This window comes from Schistocerca nitens, chromosome 9 (assembly GCF_023898315.1).
Source record: "Schistocerca nitens isolate TAMUIC-IGC-003100 chromosome 9, iqSchNite1.1, whole genome shotgun sequence".
Classification (NCBI taxonomy): domain Eukaryota; kingdom Metazoa; phylum Arthropoda; class Insecta; order Orthoptera; family Acrididae; genus Schistocerca; species Schistocerca nitens.
Window position 1 is genome coordinate 67,607,878 of NC_064622.1, and position 18,894 is coordinate 67,626,771.

At 42.2% G+C, this 18,894-nt stretch overlaps 1 protein-coding gene across 1 annotated transcript in view; it reads right to left on the bottom strand.

Moving 5' to 3' along the window:
* LOC126203024 (cytochrome P450 6k1-like) overlaps nt 1–18,894 on the bottom strand; it is a 124,027-nt gene that overhangs the window by 79,096 nt on the left and 26,037 nt on the right. The window contains exon 2 of the mRNA XM_049937263.1: nt 9,188–9,597. Coding sequence (XP_049793220.1) covers nt 9,188–9,576 — 389 coding nt within the window. The 5' untranslated portion in view covers nt 9,577–9,597. The remainder of the gene's footprint in view (nt 1–9,187; nt 9,598–18,894) is intronic.

The following is an 18,894-nucleotide window of genomic DNA, read 5'->3' on the forward strand; positions in this document are numbered from 1 at the left end:
GGAACTTAGCAATTACAGAGCTATCCACGCTGAGTTTTTCTCCACTGATATCAAGTTGGCGAATGCCATGACGAAATTTAAACTTGTCGAGCCATCCGATACTTGCTTTAAAAGACGAGTCACCATCAAGTTTGTTGTTCATTTCAACAGCCTTGGCCATTATTATAGGCCCTGAAAGTGGAATCCCCTGACTTCTTGCTTGTATAAACCATCGGTATATTGCAGTGTCCAATTCATCATATTTTGCAGGTATCGTGTCGAAGGTGCATGGGCAGCTGTCTTTCTTGTTCGCACATCTCCATCAATGCTCTGCATTGTTGACACATGTTGTTCTATTTTATCAGCATCATGTTTTATACCGTTAACTGTTGTTCTTCCAATACCATAAATCAGCGCTACACTTGTCGCAGTTTCGCCCTTTCTTAAGCGTTTTATAATTTCAAGTTTTCGATTAAGTCCTAAAACAACACGTTTACGTTTTTCAGACATTTTATCAAGTCACTGTATCACACACACCTGCACTAAATACGGTAGTGTAAAATATTAGTCAATAAAGCTTATTCAAGTGGAAAACACGTAACAAGGCACAGCCCGCTAGATACACTGCGACAATTACTGTCTTCTCGCCACAACTGGAAACCGATCCAGTGGTGATTGTTGACTCACAAGTGAGACAAAGACAAGAAAAGGGGGAGATGTGTTAGCACGTCAACTGAAGGTCATATTTTATGTACCATTCTACGGCGGGCGGGTACATTCACTTCCCACTAAAATAGAGTAAATAAACAAAGCGAACGCGTCACTGCACCTTAGAGCATTCTGTTATTACAGTATTATTATTCTGTTATAGCAGTGACGGTTAACAGAAACTGACGGTTTAAAGAGTGACGGTTAATCGAGTTTTTACTGTATCCCCATTCACGCAACAAATGTTCCAACTGCCTCCGCTGTTGTCACCCCTCTACTGAACTCAGAAAAATAAGTCGCAAATGTTCTGATTTCTCCACTTGTCCCTCCATTTTCTAGCGTCTACAGCTCCACTCACTATATCCAAATAACAAAATGACTTTACGTAAACTCAAAGAGCATCGGCGAACTCCAAATAAAAAATAGATTAATAAACCCATGGCAAAACCGGAGTTCCAACGTGCAAAACGAAAACGCTGGGAACTTATGCACCAGCCTAACATATAGGGATGTTAAATACAGCTTGCCTTATTCCTGCATTCCTTGTTATTCAGAATTACTTATTTCGCTGCGCTAGTTCCACCAAAAACCTGATTAAACTGTATGCCACACAAAATACCCAAATGTTTCTAAAATATGTGCACACCTAAAAGGGGAACGAGACACATACCTTTCCTGGAAGTGCCTGTAATACGTTTTCCGTCCAATTATTTTTGTGATCTCAGGTCTTTCCGCACCCTGTATATGTGTATTTTTTTACCGTCATACGTCATATTTGTGGTGGTATGGCCCTACCTGGGATTCAACGAGGAGGAAAACCTCGCTCTTTAAACACATCACAAAAATTCAGGGACGTGAATGAGACTTAGGCGCTCGAGAGTCACAAAAAGACCACTACAAGGCGTCAGACGTCAGACCACTGAACAATGAGTGTTTGTCTGCTGTCTCGAATAGCTTCAGCTTTTCCTGTGAGAGAACAGTTCCGTGGAGCAGTAGTTCCACATCAGAGTCTAGACGCGAGTCAATTGTTTCAAAGCCCTGATAAAAGATTACGCAACAAAATTTGCATTTATTATTGCGATTGTTCTGCTATTCGTATGGCAGCCAGAGTGGCGCACGTTTTGGAAGTTTATGTGAGCCTCACCAGTATTACGTCAGCGTAACGTTTTTTCGATTAGAGCTATTAGCGTTTGTGTGATGGATTATTACTGTTCAATTCGGCAGAAGAACAGGAACTTACAAATTTACGTGTATTTCTCTACAAAATTGTTTGATGTTTCATGTCAGTGTTTACCAACATAAAAACCTGTTGGCAAATACTTTACGGGTTACGTGTGACTATTTATCTGGTGAAAGCACTCTATCACCACGTTTAAAGTGCTTAAAAGATATCAGAAGCGGAAATGTTATGTGGGACACGATTATACAGGGTGCCCCAGGAGGAAAGGCCAATATTCAGGGATATGACAGGAACGGTGATTCGATTTTGTATGAAAATTACGTAAAATCATTGTACGAGTCTTCAGGTATTATCACTAGTCACTGTAATTGTCCATCTTGATCGCTGTTAAATTTTTTAGGGTTTCGTATCTCACTCGACAAAAAACGAACCTTTATACGATGACTTTGTTGTCAGTCTGTCTGTCTGTCTGTCTGTCTGTTAATTACCCCATTTTCTCAGGAACATGTATGTGTATCAAGATTAAATCTGTATCACATACTGAGGTCTATGGTCTCTTGGCTACGTAAGAAACGTTAGCTTCTAAACCAACGCAATCAAAGGATGCTGCCATTTACGTCACATATTTTGACACTTCGAAACTCTTTCATGAAAACCTACAGTGTACTTGTTGGCCTAGAATCATGAAATGGCGAGAATTAAGTTTTCACAGCACAACTAACGCAACGAAATATTGTTAATTTGTAAGTATATCACACGAAAAAAATATTTTGTTTTTCATTTGTTGTCCGACTGTCTGTCTTCCTGTCTGTTAAGACCAGGATCGGGTGGGCATATAAAGTTGAAATGTATGTCGCACACTAAAGTCTATGCTCCCTTGGTGGTGCAATAAACATAAGCTTCAAAGTCAATGAGAAGATACAGCCATTTATATAATATATTTTGATTCTCGCAAACACAATCATTGAAACCTAAAGGGTACTTACCTTTGACTCAGAATCGTGAAATTTGGTAAGAAACACTTTTGAGGTGGTGGAAGAAAAACTCACAATAAGTCTTGAGGCATTATCTAACTACTACGATACCCCTCCAAAACACAAGTGTGTGCATTCCACTTACGGAACAGAGAGGCACGGAGGAAACTGAGAATAACCTGGAGAGGTCAACAGCTGACCCACTGTGACACCCCAAAGTACCTCGGAGTGAATTCGGACTGATCACTCACCTTCAAGGACCACTGTGCAGATACAAAAATGAAAGTCAGTGCGAGGAACATTATTATTAGGAAACTGACCCACAACAACTGGGGAGCCACACCCACAGGTCCTCCGTACATCTGCCCTCGCTTTGTGCTTCTCCTCTGCTGAACATGCAGCACCTGTATGGCAGAACTCCAGCCATGCAAAACAGATAAATATTTCCCTAAATGAAACAGGACGAATTGTAAACGGCTGCTTGCGGGCAACCCCTATTGACAAAATCTACCACCTCATGGGCGTAGCACCTCCAGACATCTGAAGAAGAACAGCAGCTGAAGTGAAAAGAAAGAAGCAGGAGACGGATCAGAGACACCCCCTGTTTGGATGCGAACATCAAACACCAAAACTCTAGTCGAGAAAAAGTTTTCTCCGGACAACGCAACCAATCCAGACATCACCTGCAGACTACAGGATACAACTCTGGCATAGCTCATCATCAGGGAAATAATGGGACATCCCCAAGGAAGACTTGCTACAGGTCATCACCTCCAATACACGACATGGAAGGTACTCAATAGTCTGAGAACTGGAGTATCTCGGTGTAAGGAGAACATGAAGAAATGGGGATACATCTCAGGGGACGAACTATGTGAGTGTGGTGAACCTTAAGACCATCAGCACCTACTCAACTGCAGGAAACTGTCGGAACCTGTGTCCTGTGTCCTCTTCTGAGGAAGAGGATGTGGAACAAAAATGGAAAAAATTCAGAAACATCGTCCAGTACGCCTTAGATAAGTTCGTACCGACTAAGGTCCAAAGCGAGGGGAAAGATCCACCGTGGTATAACAATCATGTACGAAAGGTACTACGGAAACAAAGAAAGCTTCATCATAGGTTTAAGAGTAGTCGAATCATAGCTGATAAGGAAAAGCTGAACGAAGCGAGAAAGAGCGTAAAGAGAGCAATGAGAGAAGCATTCAACGAATTCGAACATAAAACATTGGCAAACAATCTAAACAAGAACCCTAAAAAGTTTTGGTCATATGTAAAATCGGTAAGCGGATCTAAATCCCCTATTCAGTCACTCGTTGACCACGATGGCACCGAAACAGAGGACGACCGAAGAAAGGCAGAAATACTGAATTCAGTGTTCCGAAACTGTTTCACTGCGGAAAATCGTAACACGGTCACTGACTTCAGCCGTCGCACGGACGCCAAAATGGAAAATATTGAAATAAACGATATCGGAATTGAAAAACAACTGCTATCACTTAGTAGCGGAAAAGCATCCGGACCAGACGAGATACCCTTAAGATTCTACAGTGATTATGCTAAAGAACTTGCCCCCTTTCTATCAGCAATTTATCGTAGATCTCTGGAAGAACGTAAAGTACCTAGCGACTGGAAGAAAGCGCAGGTCGTTCCCATTTTCAAGAAGGGTCATAAATCAGATGCGAATAACTATAGGCCTATTTCGCTTACGTCAATCTGTTGTAGAATAATGGAACATGTTTTGTGTTCTCGTATTATGACGTTCTTAGATAATACAAATCTCCTTCATCATAACCAACATGGATTCCGCAAACAGAGATCATGTGAAACTCAGCTCGCCCTATTTGCCCAAGAAATTCACAGTGCCGTAGACACTGGCGAGCAGATTGATGCCGTATTCCTGGACTTCAGGAAGGCATTTGATACGGTTCCGCACTTACGTTTAGTGAAAAAAATACGAGCTTACGGAATATCGGACCAGGTTTGTGATTGGATTCAGGATTTCCTAGAAGAAAGAACACAACATGTCATTCTTAACGGTTCAAAATCTGCAGATGTAGAGGTAATTTCGGGAGTACCGCAAGGAAGCGTGATAGGACCTTTATTGTTTACAATATACATAAATGACTTAGTTGACAACATCGGTAGCTCCGTGAGGCTATTTGCAGATGACACGGTTGTCTACAAGAAAGTAGCAACATCAGAAGACTCGTACGTACTCCAGGAAGACCTGCAGAGGATTAATGAATGGTGCGACAGCTGGCAGCTTTCCCTAAACGTAGATAAATGTAATATAATGCGCATACATAGGGGCAGAAATCCATTCCAGTACGATTATGCCATAGGTGGTAAATCATTGGAAGCGGTAACGACCGTAAAATACTTAGGAGTTACTATCCGGAGCGATCTGAAGTGGAATGATCACATAAAACAAATAGTGGGAAAAGCAGGCGCCAGGTTGAGATTCATAGGAAGAATTCTAAGAAAATGTGACTCATCGACGAAAGAAGTAGCTTACAAAACGCTTGTTCGTCCGATTCTTGAGTATTGCTCATCAGTATGGGACCCTTACCAGGTTGGATTAATAGAAGAGATAGACATGATCCAGCGAAAAGCAGCGCGATTCGTCATGGGGACATTTAGTCAGCGCGAGAGCGTTACGGAGATGCTGAACAAGCTCCAGTGGCGGACACTTCAAGAAAGGCGTTACGCAATACGGAGAGGTTTATTATCGAAATTACGAGAGAGCACATTCCGGGAAGAGATGGGCAACATATTACTACCGCCCACATATATCTTGCGTAATGATCACAACGAAAAGATACGAGAAATTAGAGCAAATACGGAGACTTACAAGCAGTCGTTCTTCCCACGCACAATTCGTGAATGGAACAGGGAAGGGGGGATCAGATAGTGGTACAATAAGTACCCTCCGCCACACACCGTAAGGTGGCTCGCGGAGTATAGATGTAGATGTAGATGTAGATCTGATTATCGCCAATGATAAGGCAGTCTGTGCAGCGGAATTCTGGGCAGCACATGGAATATAAATATGCACATATTCTCTGTAATACTTGTAATATATATGTATGATATGCTATGTATGATAAATTATATTTAATATGTTATGTTCTGGACACATATAAATAAATAAATAAATAAAAATGCAAAAGTAAAGGGGGAAAAATCTGAAAATTGACTTAAAATTAAAACATTCTCAAAAGCCTCGGAATTCCCAGGACTGATCTGTTGCCAATGTCACTGTTGATAACATGTAAAAATCGTCGAGATCCTGAATTCCTGGTATGGGTGAATTGTTACATTATAAGTTTGTACAATACCTTCAGTGCCACAGTCCTACTCGGACCTGGCCATTTCTTTTCTTTTTTTTAAAAAACATAATTTAATGTGTTTCGATCAGTCATCAATAGCTGTGATTCTGATGATGGCTTTGGCTGAAACACATTAAGGTGTATTTTTTTGTAAATAAATCTAAAAGAGCAACCAAAACGGGCAAATATAATGACCGTCATTCGAAGCAAAAAGAGTTTAGCAAACATTGGCTCTGAACTGCATACCTTAGCAGCTGTGAGGACTTGTTCATCTTCGATATTGTGAAACGTCTCTTCTACTGCAAGCTCTTTGGTTTCCTTATATTTGGAGGCGACATTATGGGCGAAGACAAGAAACAGATGTTCAGTAAAAAACGGTTCTATTAAGTGCATACCTGAAGAACTATGAGCACTTTTTCAGTAGAAGACATGTGTTCCACAGTACTGAAGATGAACAAGTGATGGTAGCTGGAGGTATGCCTTTTAGAACCCTCGTTAATAGGCTTGTTTGCTTCGAATGATCGCCCTTGTGACATCTCAGAATATTGGCTATTCTTCCTGGGACACCTTGCATGTATCTAGTATGATAATAAATAATCTTTGTTTATTTTTAACTGTTCATGTACGTGTGTAAGTATTCCATTTAAAGTACTAAATGGCTCTGAGCACTATGCGACTTAACTTCTGAGGTCATCAGTCGCCTAGAACTTAGAACTAATTAAACCTAACTAACCTAAGGACATCACACACATCCATGCCCGAGGCAGGACTCGAACCTGCGACCGGAGCGGTCGCTCGGCTCCAGACTGTAGCGCCCAGAACCGCACGGCCACTCCGGCTGGCTTTAAAGTACTAAAGTAGGGTGTAACTTTTCCATATAAAGTATGCTTATAAATCAGCATGCATTATGGGGGATACTTTTGCTCTACGTCGTGCGACTTTTATAAACTGTGACTGTTGACATTTTTTAAAATATCAGGAATCCAATATATAGACTTTTAAAAAAGTATCATTATAGGCCCTCGATTTATCGGAGAATAGCATCGATATATAGCCGAGAAACATATCGACGGACTGTGCTATAAAAATATCGGATGCACATTGTAAATATACTGCCGGTTTTAGAGCTTTATATTTAAGAATTGATTTATTATCAGATATTCTGTACACCAACAGACTACCAACCTACTGATCCCCCTTGGAGCAAGAAATGAAAGGATGCACGTTCACGCTTGGCGGTAATCATTTTGCTAACAATGGAAACTGCATGTAAGTGGGGTACAATATAAGGTGTCCGATGCGATCGTCATTCGGTTTCGCCACATATAGGATTTGTCCGGAACACTTCATGTCGACTTCCCTGGTATTCTTTTTTTTTTTTTCATTTCTGCAAAAGCCAGCGACCAAGCAGTTTCAGTGTCGACATTACATGATGTAGTTAAACGTTGCAGTTTCTGTTGGTAGCGCTGATTACGTCAGCATTTCCCCTCACACGTCTCCGCCCTCCGCAAAGACCAACTTGTTATTTACATTTTTGTTCATCATTGTTAACGATGTTTTTCAGACAATCATTAAGTGGTTCTCTGCAAATGGACTCTCATTAAACTTTGGCAAAACACAGTATATACAGTTCCACACAGTAAATGGAATGGCCCCATTAATAAATATAGACTTCGATCAGAAATCGGTAGCTAAAGGTAGAATATTCAAAATTTCTAGGTGTATGCATTGATGAGGGGTTGAACTGAAAAAAACACACTGAGGATCTGCTGAAACGTTTGAGTTCAGCTACTTATGCTATTTGGGTCATTGCAAATTTTGGCGATATACATCTGAGTAAACTAGCTTACCACGCCTATTTTCATTCTCTGCTTTCGTATGGCATCATCTGGGGTAACTCATCATTGAGTAAAAGAGTGTTCATTGCACAAAAGCGTGTAATCAGAATAATTGCTGGAGCTCATCCAAGATCATCCTGCAGACACTTATTTAAAGCGCTAGAAATCTTCACTGTAGCCTCACAATATATATATTCACTTATGAAATTTGTTATTAACAACCCGATCGAATTGAAAAGTAATAGCAGTGTACATGGCTACAACACTAGGAGAAAGGATGATCTTCACTACTCAAGGTTAAATCTAACTTTGGCTCAGAAGGGGGTAAATTATGCTGCCACAAAAGTCTTTGGTCACATGCCTAACAGCATCAAAAGTCTGACAGATAGCCATATAGCATTTAAAAGGAAATTAAAAGAATTTCTTAATGGCAACTCCTTCTACTCATTAGATGAATTTTTGGATATAGTAAGTGGGTAATTTCCCAACCTCCACATATATATATATATATATATATATATATATATATATATATATATATATATATATATCAGTGATACTTTGTCTAATGTAATATCGTGTATAGACACCTTTTATTAACCTGACACGTTCCACATCATTACGAAGTGTCTTATTCATGATCTATGGAACAAGTACTAATCTAATCTAATCTCATTTTCAGCAACTGTTTTTGAAGAATGCCAATGTGAAAAAATATCACACTAGTTGCATTAAAACTTGTTTTTTATCGCAACAGGCGTGCTATTTCTTCACATTGGAAATCTCTTTACTCCATTCTTGGAAATCTCTTTATTCCATTCACATTGCTAGTCCCCAGTGCAACAGGACCATTTCTTTGTGCCACCTACAGTTGCTTCACACAGTGAAAGAGAAAGACTGGGAGCTATGAACTCTCAAAGTAGTAAGACTTCTTCATGCAGTGAAAGTAAAATTATGTTCTACTACAATTTCAAATATTTACCGAAAATTGCGCAAAAAATATAATGTGAAATATGCCAGGTGAAACATATTGCCGCATATATCGATAATTTTTGGAAAAATTATCAATATATCGATATTTTACCAACAGTCCAATTTTGTAGTCCTACTATAAACTAACTGAAGTAATTCTTTCTCTTACCTGGGGCTAATTGTCCATTGTCCATACAATTCTCTTACCTTGGACCGTTGACAGAGAAGATTGACCGCCCGGCCACGGAGTCGTCAGTTTCCGGTAGGCTAAAATTCAGCCGGTAGAAGGAAGAAAAATCTGAGGCCAAGACACGACCCACGAGCTCGGGATCCTTGACCATCAGGAGCGGCTGATCGAAGGCGAACATTCCCATGAAGGGCTCGTCCCCTGCCCGCAGGTAGCAATCGTATATGGGCTCCCCCATGTGCTGGCGGCCCGTCACGACGCCGCCCATGTTGCCGACGACCAGCGTCGGCTTCATGTAGGGCACCCCGAGCTTCCTCCAGAGGGAGTAGTGACGCGTCGTGTACCAGTAGAGCAGCGGCAGCAGCACGAGCAGGCCGTCCAGCACCCAGCTCCCAGTCACCAGCGCCATGGTTGTCCTGCGGTCCGGCTGCTACTGCGGACAAGAGAACACTGAAATGAGTCAGCTCTCTAAGTCGTCACATTGCGCAGCGTCATCTCAAGGCCGTTTGCCCCTCCACTTCTGCAGGCCGGCCGGTGAGCATTAGCGCAGCGGCGTACATCGCAGTCTAGCACAACACTCGCTATACTCCGGCTCGTCTTCGTTACCCACAGCGATAGCAGCGCGCCAAGCGGCCAGCAAGCGAATTTCTGCATACAATACTGGATGAGTGCGAATTGGTCTGCAACATAGTAGCAATATTAAGGAGCGTATTTAGTGCCATGAAAATGGACAATAACTAAAAAGTGACACCACAATTGCCATTATTTACACTACTGGCCATTAAAATTGCTACACCAAGAAGAAATGCAGATGATAAACGGGTATTCATTGGACAAATATATTACAGTAGAACTGACATGTGATTACATTTTCACGCAATTCGGGTGCATAGATCCTGAGAAATCAGTACGAAGAACAACCACCTCTGGCCGTAATAACGGCCTTAATACGCCTGGGCATTGAGTCAAACAGAGCATCGATGGCGTGTACAGGTACAGCTGCCCATGCAGCTTCAACACGATACCACAGTTCATCTAGAGTAGTGACTGGCGTATTGGGACGAGACAGTTGCTCGGCCACCATTGACCAGACGTTTTCAGTTGGTGAGAGATCTGGAGAATGTGCTGGCCAGGGTAACAGTCGAACATTTTCTGTATCCAGAAAGGCCCGTACAGGACCTGCAACATCCGGTCGTTCATTATCCTGCTGAAATGTAGGGTTTCACAGGATCGAATGAAGGGTAGAGTCACGGGTCGTAACACATCTGAATTTTAACGTCCACTGTTCAAGGTGCCGTCAGTGCGAACAGGAGGTGACCGAGACGTGCAACCAATGGCACCCCATACCATCACGCCAGGTGATACGCCAGTATGGCGATGACGAAGACACACTTCCAATGTTACACCAGCCCTGTGGAAAGCCTTTATGCTGAGACTGCTGAACCTCCGCTGTCCAATCGGCGAGCAGTCCTTCTGAGTCGTTATGCTAGCCATCTGTCTTCCATGTCTGCTAATCCAGCCCATGACATTTTTTCGACGCCTCCTTTGATGTAGGGTATGCAGGCCGCCCCTCCTCCCTACTACCACCGGGAGTCCGCTTCCGTCAACTGCTCCATTCTCTTTCCTTCCGCTTTCCTAAAACCTTCTTGACAACTTGGGGTACAGGATCGCCTTGGATCCGTCCCCGGATCTGCCTGCTCCGTGACCCTTGTCAGTTTCCCAAGGATGGTACCCCTTCACTTGTTTATCGTCGGGCATTTCCTGCTCTATGTTCACAAATGACGGAAGACACATTTATTTACACTGATGGCTCAAAAACATCGTTTGGTGTAGGGAGTGCCTATATTGGTGGTGATAACCCAAATCAATTTCGGCTTCCCGACCAGTGTTCGGTTTATACTGCGGAGCTTTACGCTGTTCTCCAGGCTGTCCACTACATCCGCCGCCATCAGCGGATACAGTATGTTATCTGCTCAGATTCTCTCAGCTCTCTCCTCAGTCTCCAAGCTCTTTACCCTGTCCACTCTCTGGTCCACCGGATTCAGGACTGTCTGCGCTTGCTCCACCTGGGGGGCATCTCGGTGGCGTTCCTCTGGCTCCCGGGACACGTTGGTATATGTGGAAATGAGGCGGCCGATATGGCGGCCAAGGCTGCAGTCTCTCTTCCTCGGCCAGCTATTCAATCGATTCCCTTCGCCGATCTACGGGGCGTTTTATGTCGTCGTGTTCTTTTATGGCACGCATATTAGTCGACACTTCCCCATAATAAATTGCGGGACGTGAAAGCTTTTCCTTGTGCTTGGACCTCTTCCTCCCGAACGCGTCGTCGGGAGGAGGTAATTTTAACTAGACTCCGGATAGGGCACTGTCTTTTTAGCCATCGACATCTTTTAAGCGGCGATCCTCCCCCACTCTGTCCCCACTGCTCTCAGCTGTGGACGGTAAGACACCTTTTAATTGAGTGCCCCTATTTTACTCCGTTACGCGCCCGTCTACAGCTGTCGCCTGATACATCGTCAATTCTAGCAGAGGACACGCGCTCGGCCGATCGCGTTCTCGAGTTTATTAGTGCCAGTGAAATGACGTCAGTCATTTGAAGCTTTTTTTGGGGACAACCAACCCCTTTCTGTAGTGGATTTTTAAGCCTTCCTTCTGCTTTTAGTTTCTCCAATTTTTTGAGTTTCGTTCCCATTGCTGCTGGTTTCCATTTTCGGTTTTTTACTGTTTCCTAAGTCACGGACCGGGAGCTAAAGACCATAGCAGTTTTGCGCCCTAAAACCAAAACAAAACAAAAAAACAAAACAAAAAACGCTTCCAATGAGCGTTCACCGCGATGTCGCCAAACAAGTATGCGACCATTATGATGCTGTAAACAGAACCTGCATTCATCCGAAAAAATTAAGTTTTGCCATTCGTGCACGCAGGTTCGTCGTCGAGTACACCATCGCAGGCGCTCCTGTCTGTGATGCAGCGTCAAGGGTAACCGCAGCCATGGTCTCCGAGCTGATAGTCCATGCTGCTGCAAACATCGTCGAACTGTTCGTGCGGATGGTTGTTGTCTTGCAAACGTCCCCATCGGCGCCAACCTTGTGTGAATGCTCTAAAAAGCTAATCATTTGCATATCACAGCATCTTCTTCCTGTCGGTTAAATTTCGCGTCTGTAGCACGTCAACTTCGTGGTGTAGCAATTTTAATGGCCAGTAGTGTATTTCCTAAGGATCCTGGGAGGTAGGTAACGGTACTTTACAGGGCAGTTTATTTACGATTCTCTTCTACCGTGCAGACATGTGCCGAATAACGTCGTTTTGCTTTAATAACAAAAAATTTGCTAGTGAACACCAGAATTCCGGACGTTTTGCAGAAAGACGTCATGTGTCTACCTAACGAATTGGAGTCTCGTCCAGTAAACTTTCAGCCCAGACAGTGAATGTGGAACGTAGGAAACCTATACGTAATGTAATTCCTGCATTATTTAACGTACCAAGTAAGCCACCACAGCTGTAGCTTAAGGGAAAACTACAAAGACGTTGTAATAAATCGTCAAAAGCAATAAAACGAATCCCAACACAGAAGAAATCAATTCCACATTTGTTGCTAACTCTGAGGCACAAACGGCAAGAATCTTCAACACATTCGCTTTTGAAGAAAAAGTAATTACATTCACAAAAATATGCGTGTTTCAGAAAGTCGAGTGAAGTGTGAGAATGAGCGAATCATTAGACTCCATAATTTTTGTAACTATCAAGGAAAGTGCCTGTGATAATAGAAGCAGACAACAACAAAAATATATGCTTCTCATGCATGAAATATGTATTTAATATTCTTTCGCTTTCAGCGAAATAAGCTGCAAATATACACATATTCGAAAGTATTTCTTCATGAATAAATTGTAGCTGTGCCATAGAATCGATGTGATTTGGCTGTTTTTCATGTCCCTTGGTAATTTATGAACGCGTCGAAACCAAAAGTGTGACCCCTATTTCGTTATTTAACTAGAGAATAATTAAAAACAAATATGGTTACGACGCATGTGTCTGTACGCTTTGTCACCGCTTTATAGTGTCGCTCCGGCTGTCAAATTGTGGTTATTGGATTAGACTGTGCTGTTCACAAGCAGAGAGCAGAACGTGTACTCACAGTCTTAAGCCCGCTTTAGAGCGAAGCGAACTTGCGGCTTTCTGGCGTAAGTCGGCCGGAGTGGCCGAGCGGTTCTAGGCGATACAGTCCGGAACCGCGCGACCGCTACAGTCGCAGGTTCGAATACTGTTTCGGGCATGGCTGTGTGTGACGTCCTTAGGTTAGTTAGGTTTAAGTAATTCAAAGTTCTAGGGGACTGATGACCTCAGAAGTTAAGTCCCATAGTACTCAGGGCCATTTGAACCACCTTTCTGGCGTAAACGCCAGATGCGCGTCAACAAAAGTCGCATAGTTTGTGTTCGCCCTCGTTCCCCCACTGGTCGTCAGTCCTTTGGGCTGCGGTTGCAGTGTCACCGATATCGGTGGATTCCGCCAACGACCGACACCGGACAATCTTTTCAAATCAGTACGCCAGTACGTGCGGGATTACAATGTAGTCTGTCTCATCGTCCGAACTTACAGATTTCGGACGACAATCGGTGGCATTCAAATCAGTGTGTTTTCTTCGGTCATAGCTGCGGACACGACAGGAAACGTGGGCTGTGAGAAACTGATAAGTTCAGTCAAAGGAGATTGTGGCATCCTGAGGATGAAAGACATCGTAATCGGATTGCAGTTCGTAATTTATGGACTGTTTGCAGGATTATTGGAAACCACCAGTAGCCAAAATCTTTGTCGAAAAATTTAGGTGTAGATTATAGCCCCGAAAGGATGGCGTATCTCACGATTCAAGTTACTCTTCTCAGCCTGTGATAGGTGGACATTAGCTCTCTATTATTATTACTGCTTCCGGCTTTTGTATAGCAGTAGGGTGGTGATTCTTTTACATGAAGTTATTTGCAAATGTGGTGTATGTATGTTTTTACACTTTTCAGTGTTCTAGGTGTTCAGATTGTCTTATTCCAAACCTTGTATTTCTTTCATGCCGGCCGGGGTGGCCGAGCGGTTCTAGGCGCTAGTCTGGAACCGCGCGACCTCTACGGTCGCAGGTTCGAATCCTGCCTCGGGCATGGATGTTTGAGATGTCCTTAGGTTAGTTAGGTTTAAGTAGTTCTAAGTCCTAGGGGACTTATGACCTCAGCTGTTGAGTCCCATAGTGCTCAGAGCCATTTGAACCATTTTTTTGTCTTTCACACATATGATGATGATGTTGATGATGTTTGATTTGTGGGGCGCTCAACTGCGCGGTCATCAGCGCCCTTACTACGTCCCAATTTTTGCACAGTCCAATTTTGTTTCACAGTCCAATCTAGCCACTGTCACAAATGATGAGGATGATGATGACAACACAAACACCCACTCCCCGGGCAGAGAAAATCCCCAACCCGGGCGGGAATCGAACCCGGGACCCCGTGATCCAGAGGCCGCAACGCTATCCACTAGACCACGAGGTGCAGACATTTTCACACGTATGGTGAACGACACTCATTGAAGGTTATTTGACGCACGTATGCACATAAATTCAACAAAGCACATTTCGATTACTTATTGAGGTGTGATTCGAGCTCTATTAAAAAATGCGATACTCACATTAAAGATGCAATTCTGGCTGAGGTAAAACTAGAAGTAACACTTTGACACTTGGCAATTGGCGGTTACATCTTTCCAACGATTATACGACATTCTGAAAAGTACATTTCAAACTTTTTGTATATGTTGGATGCTATTTACGATGCCATAAAAACTAATTTAAAACTTAATATCTTCATTCTTGTACGCCAAATACTACGAACTATTGAATTTATTCTACACCGGATTTTGGAATTATGTTTTGTCAAGTGCATTTAAAGACACTGTAACATGTTTTATTTCCTTTATTAAAAGCTACTCTCAATGTGAAATAATACTGCCACCAGAAACCTTGTTACTTCCTTTCTCAAATCTACTTGGCAAGTATTTAAAAAACATTGAAGTTTTCAGTACTAGAATCTGAATATACTGCCACCATAGCATTAATTTTCACAATTTTTAGAATAAAGAGAGTTGCTGTGGATCCACGAATCTACCTTTCATTAATTAAATAATTCTTGCTTACACACAAATTTTATGCATGCATGGTATGGTAGAAACATCATGTACTTTCACAACGTAGCTTCAACTATTATGTGCTCATAACCGTTATCGTCGAAGTTGCGCGTCCTTCAACTGTAGCGTAATAAACCATACTCGAAACAACGTGTTGTACGGGTAGCGCGAGAAAGACCGCCTATTGTTGTCCCCCTCGACGATTGGCTGCTACGTTCGAAAGTAGCGCGCCAAAATCATAAACGTCGGTTATTGATATAAGAAAAACTAAACAGTAAATTTACTTGCATTTCTTTTAAAAGCATCTCTCAATAGCAGGCTTTCATTTCATTATTTTAAAAGTGTTAATTACCAGCAGAATAATAAACAGTTGCTAAACGTAAAGGCAGAAGAAGCACTTCGATGTTGGGATCGCGGCTAATTTGGGTGGCGGGCGAAGTGGTTCGGCTGTAAGATCAGAGCTGGTTCGGCAGTCTCTGAAGACAGACATGTTGTCTGCCTTGGTCGGTATCAGTTAATCTATGGTTATGTGGACATGTAATTGAGAATAATTTGATAGTAACTACGCAGATACGTTGTTCATTAGTTTGCTTAATTTCCATGAAAGAGTGAAGAGTGGAGGTTTGACACATGAAGTGGATTATAATTATGCAGATTCTAGTGTTCTGCCAATAAAAAAGCGAGTGGCATCCCATATAAACAAACTAATCGAAGATGTAATTATTTATACAACATCAGTTCTTCGCTAAGAGTTTTCTACAGCTTCAGGATAACGGATACACGACCTAGTGCTCCTTTCTGCGAAGGGGACAACTACTATAGAAGACTGCAGGTTGGTGAACATTAATTAGAATGTATGCATTCCACACAGGGCGATAGAAGTAAATAGGCGCCTCGCGTGTACTGCAGTCTTAGAACAAATGAGTCATCTGTGGTAACACAGAGGAGGTACGAAGGACAGAAATTTTCAAGGGAAGGGACTTATCATACACGTATGTATCTCACTCCTTTGTTCTACATGGTGTCACGAAGTTAAAGCGTATTTCCCTTCATCTCATATATTCGTAAAACTTGCCGGATAATTCCAATAACTGATGACAGACTTCACGGTACACGGCACAGTCTTTTCGAGATAGATGCACCTAGCTGTCTTAAATGCATTCGGCATCTTTTTAATACCAAACACCGTATTGTAGCATACATCTCCAAGCACAAAGGTGTCGTGGTATGCACGCCTCCCTTGGATGGAAAAAGTCTGATGTGTTTCGTACATACACTAGATTCAACTTAACTTAACCTCCCGTAGCCGCGCCAAAAACTGACGGAGATAGGATGCGCTGTGACAAAACTGTCGGCCGATGTTATAAAGCGACCTCTGGCAACAGTGTTGTACCATTGTAAATGTAGCACTAAGCTCCCTTTACACCGAAGCAAACGTGCAACATCGGACGAGAATTCGCTCTGGTATAAACGTTAGGTGCGCGTGGACAAAAGCACTCGGGCGAGGTCTGTCGGCATACGATTGTGCTCGCTTGCGTTCCACTGGTTGTCGGTCTTTTAAGGATCCTACACACGCACCAATTTATCGGCCGTCCGGTCGACCAACCGACCAATTTCGTGGCACCCTACACACGTCCCGACTGACTGCCCTCAGCGATTACAGTGACGCCCAGTTGTGTTTTGTTTATCTGCACCAGTGGTTCCCAGCCTGGAGGTAATTACCGCCTGAGGGATAAAATATAATTTTCTGAGGGGTACAAACAAGTGTTCAACTGTGTGTCGGTTACAAAATTAAATTGTTAAAAAAGCGGTATTATGACAATAGGAAAAATAAGGAAAAGGTGGAACGTTTTTGGGAACAACTAGATGACGCGGTGCAAAAGATCCCAGACAAACACAACATCATACTTACGGGGGACTTCAATGCTCAAGTAGGAAAAGAGAAGAAATACAAAAATATTGTTGGAAACTACCCAGCGCACAATAGAACTAACCAAAATGGAGTCAGATTAGTAGAACTCTGCCAAGCGCATGGCTTGATCCTGAAATCCACAGCCTTTAAGAGACTACCCAGAAAACAGAAGACATGGACCTCACCAAACCCACACTTGGGTGAATTTCAACTTGATCATGTGGCGATAAAATGGAAACACCATACAGAAATACAAAATGTCAAAGTACTCAGAGGAGCAAACTTGGATTCTGATCACTATCTTTCTAAAATAAAACTCAAAATTATCCCCAAAAGGAAAGATAGAAACAGTAAACCCAAAAGCAGAAGATACGATCCAGAAAAGATAATGAATTCGAAGGAGTTTCCCCTCGCGACTCAAGATATAAGGAACCAAAATTGGGATCAAATGAAGGAAAGCCTACTAACCAAAGCTGAACAAATAGCACCTATAACCAAAATCAAAAAACACGCATGGTGGACAGAGGAATGTGACAAACTTATTGAGCAAAGAAAGAAAGCATGGCAACAGATGCAATCTCAGAAAAATGAATATAATAGGCAAAATTTCCTGAGTGTAAGAAAACTAGTGAGTAAAAACCTCAAAAGAATTAAAAAAGCACAAGAAGATCAACTCCTTTTGCAGATCAACGAAGACTTCAACAAAAACAAGACTAGGAGCTTTTACAGAACTTTTAAACAAAAAATAGCCAAGTACAGCCCACCGACACTCCAATTACAAGATAAAAATGGTATATTGCACACAACAACAGGGATAATTGCAAAATTTTGAGGGAATATTTCAGAAACCTTCTCAACTGTAAAGAACCAATTGAAAAAATGGATTTCAGCAACTCAACTTCAACAAGTCCTAACTCAGAACCACCCACCGTCGAGGAACTACAATCAATCATTTTGAATCTCAAAAACTATAAGGCTTCGGGAGAGAACCAAATTACAGCTGAACTGTGGAAAAATGTCAATAGAAATGCCATAGAATCTCTCCAAAACATATTTGAAGAAATATGGAAAACAGAAAGAACTCCGGATGAATGGAAGATGGCCCTCATTCGCCCAATTCATAAGAGGGGATCCAGAACAGACCCCAACAATTACAGAGGGATTTCGCTCCTTGACGTAACATACAAAATACTGTCTAAAGTCCTTTTGAACAGAGCAGAACCCCAGCTAGATTGTCAACTTGGAGAATACCAGGCAGGCTTCAGAAAGGGAAGATCCTGCCCAGAACAAATTCTAAACCTCAAAAATCTTATGGCCTACCAAAAATCGAGAGCAAAAGCGTATGTCATCACATTCATTGACTTTCAAAAGGCGTACGACTCCATAGACAGGGAATCTCTAATCTCCATATTAAAAGAATTGAACCTAGACAATAAAACTACAAACCTAATTAGAGAAACCATCACCAACACATACTCCAAAATTAAATTTATGGGAGAACTCTCAGACCTATTTGAGATAAAAACTGGAGTACGACAAGGTGATGGACTCTCTCCATTGTTATTTAACTGTGCCCTAGAAAAAATAGTAAGAGAATGGAACAAGAAAATCAATAGTGGAATCCGACTAGGAACAAAAAACAAAGGCATCAA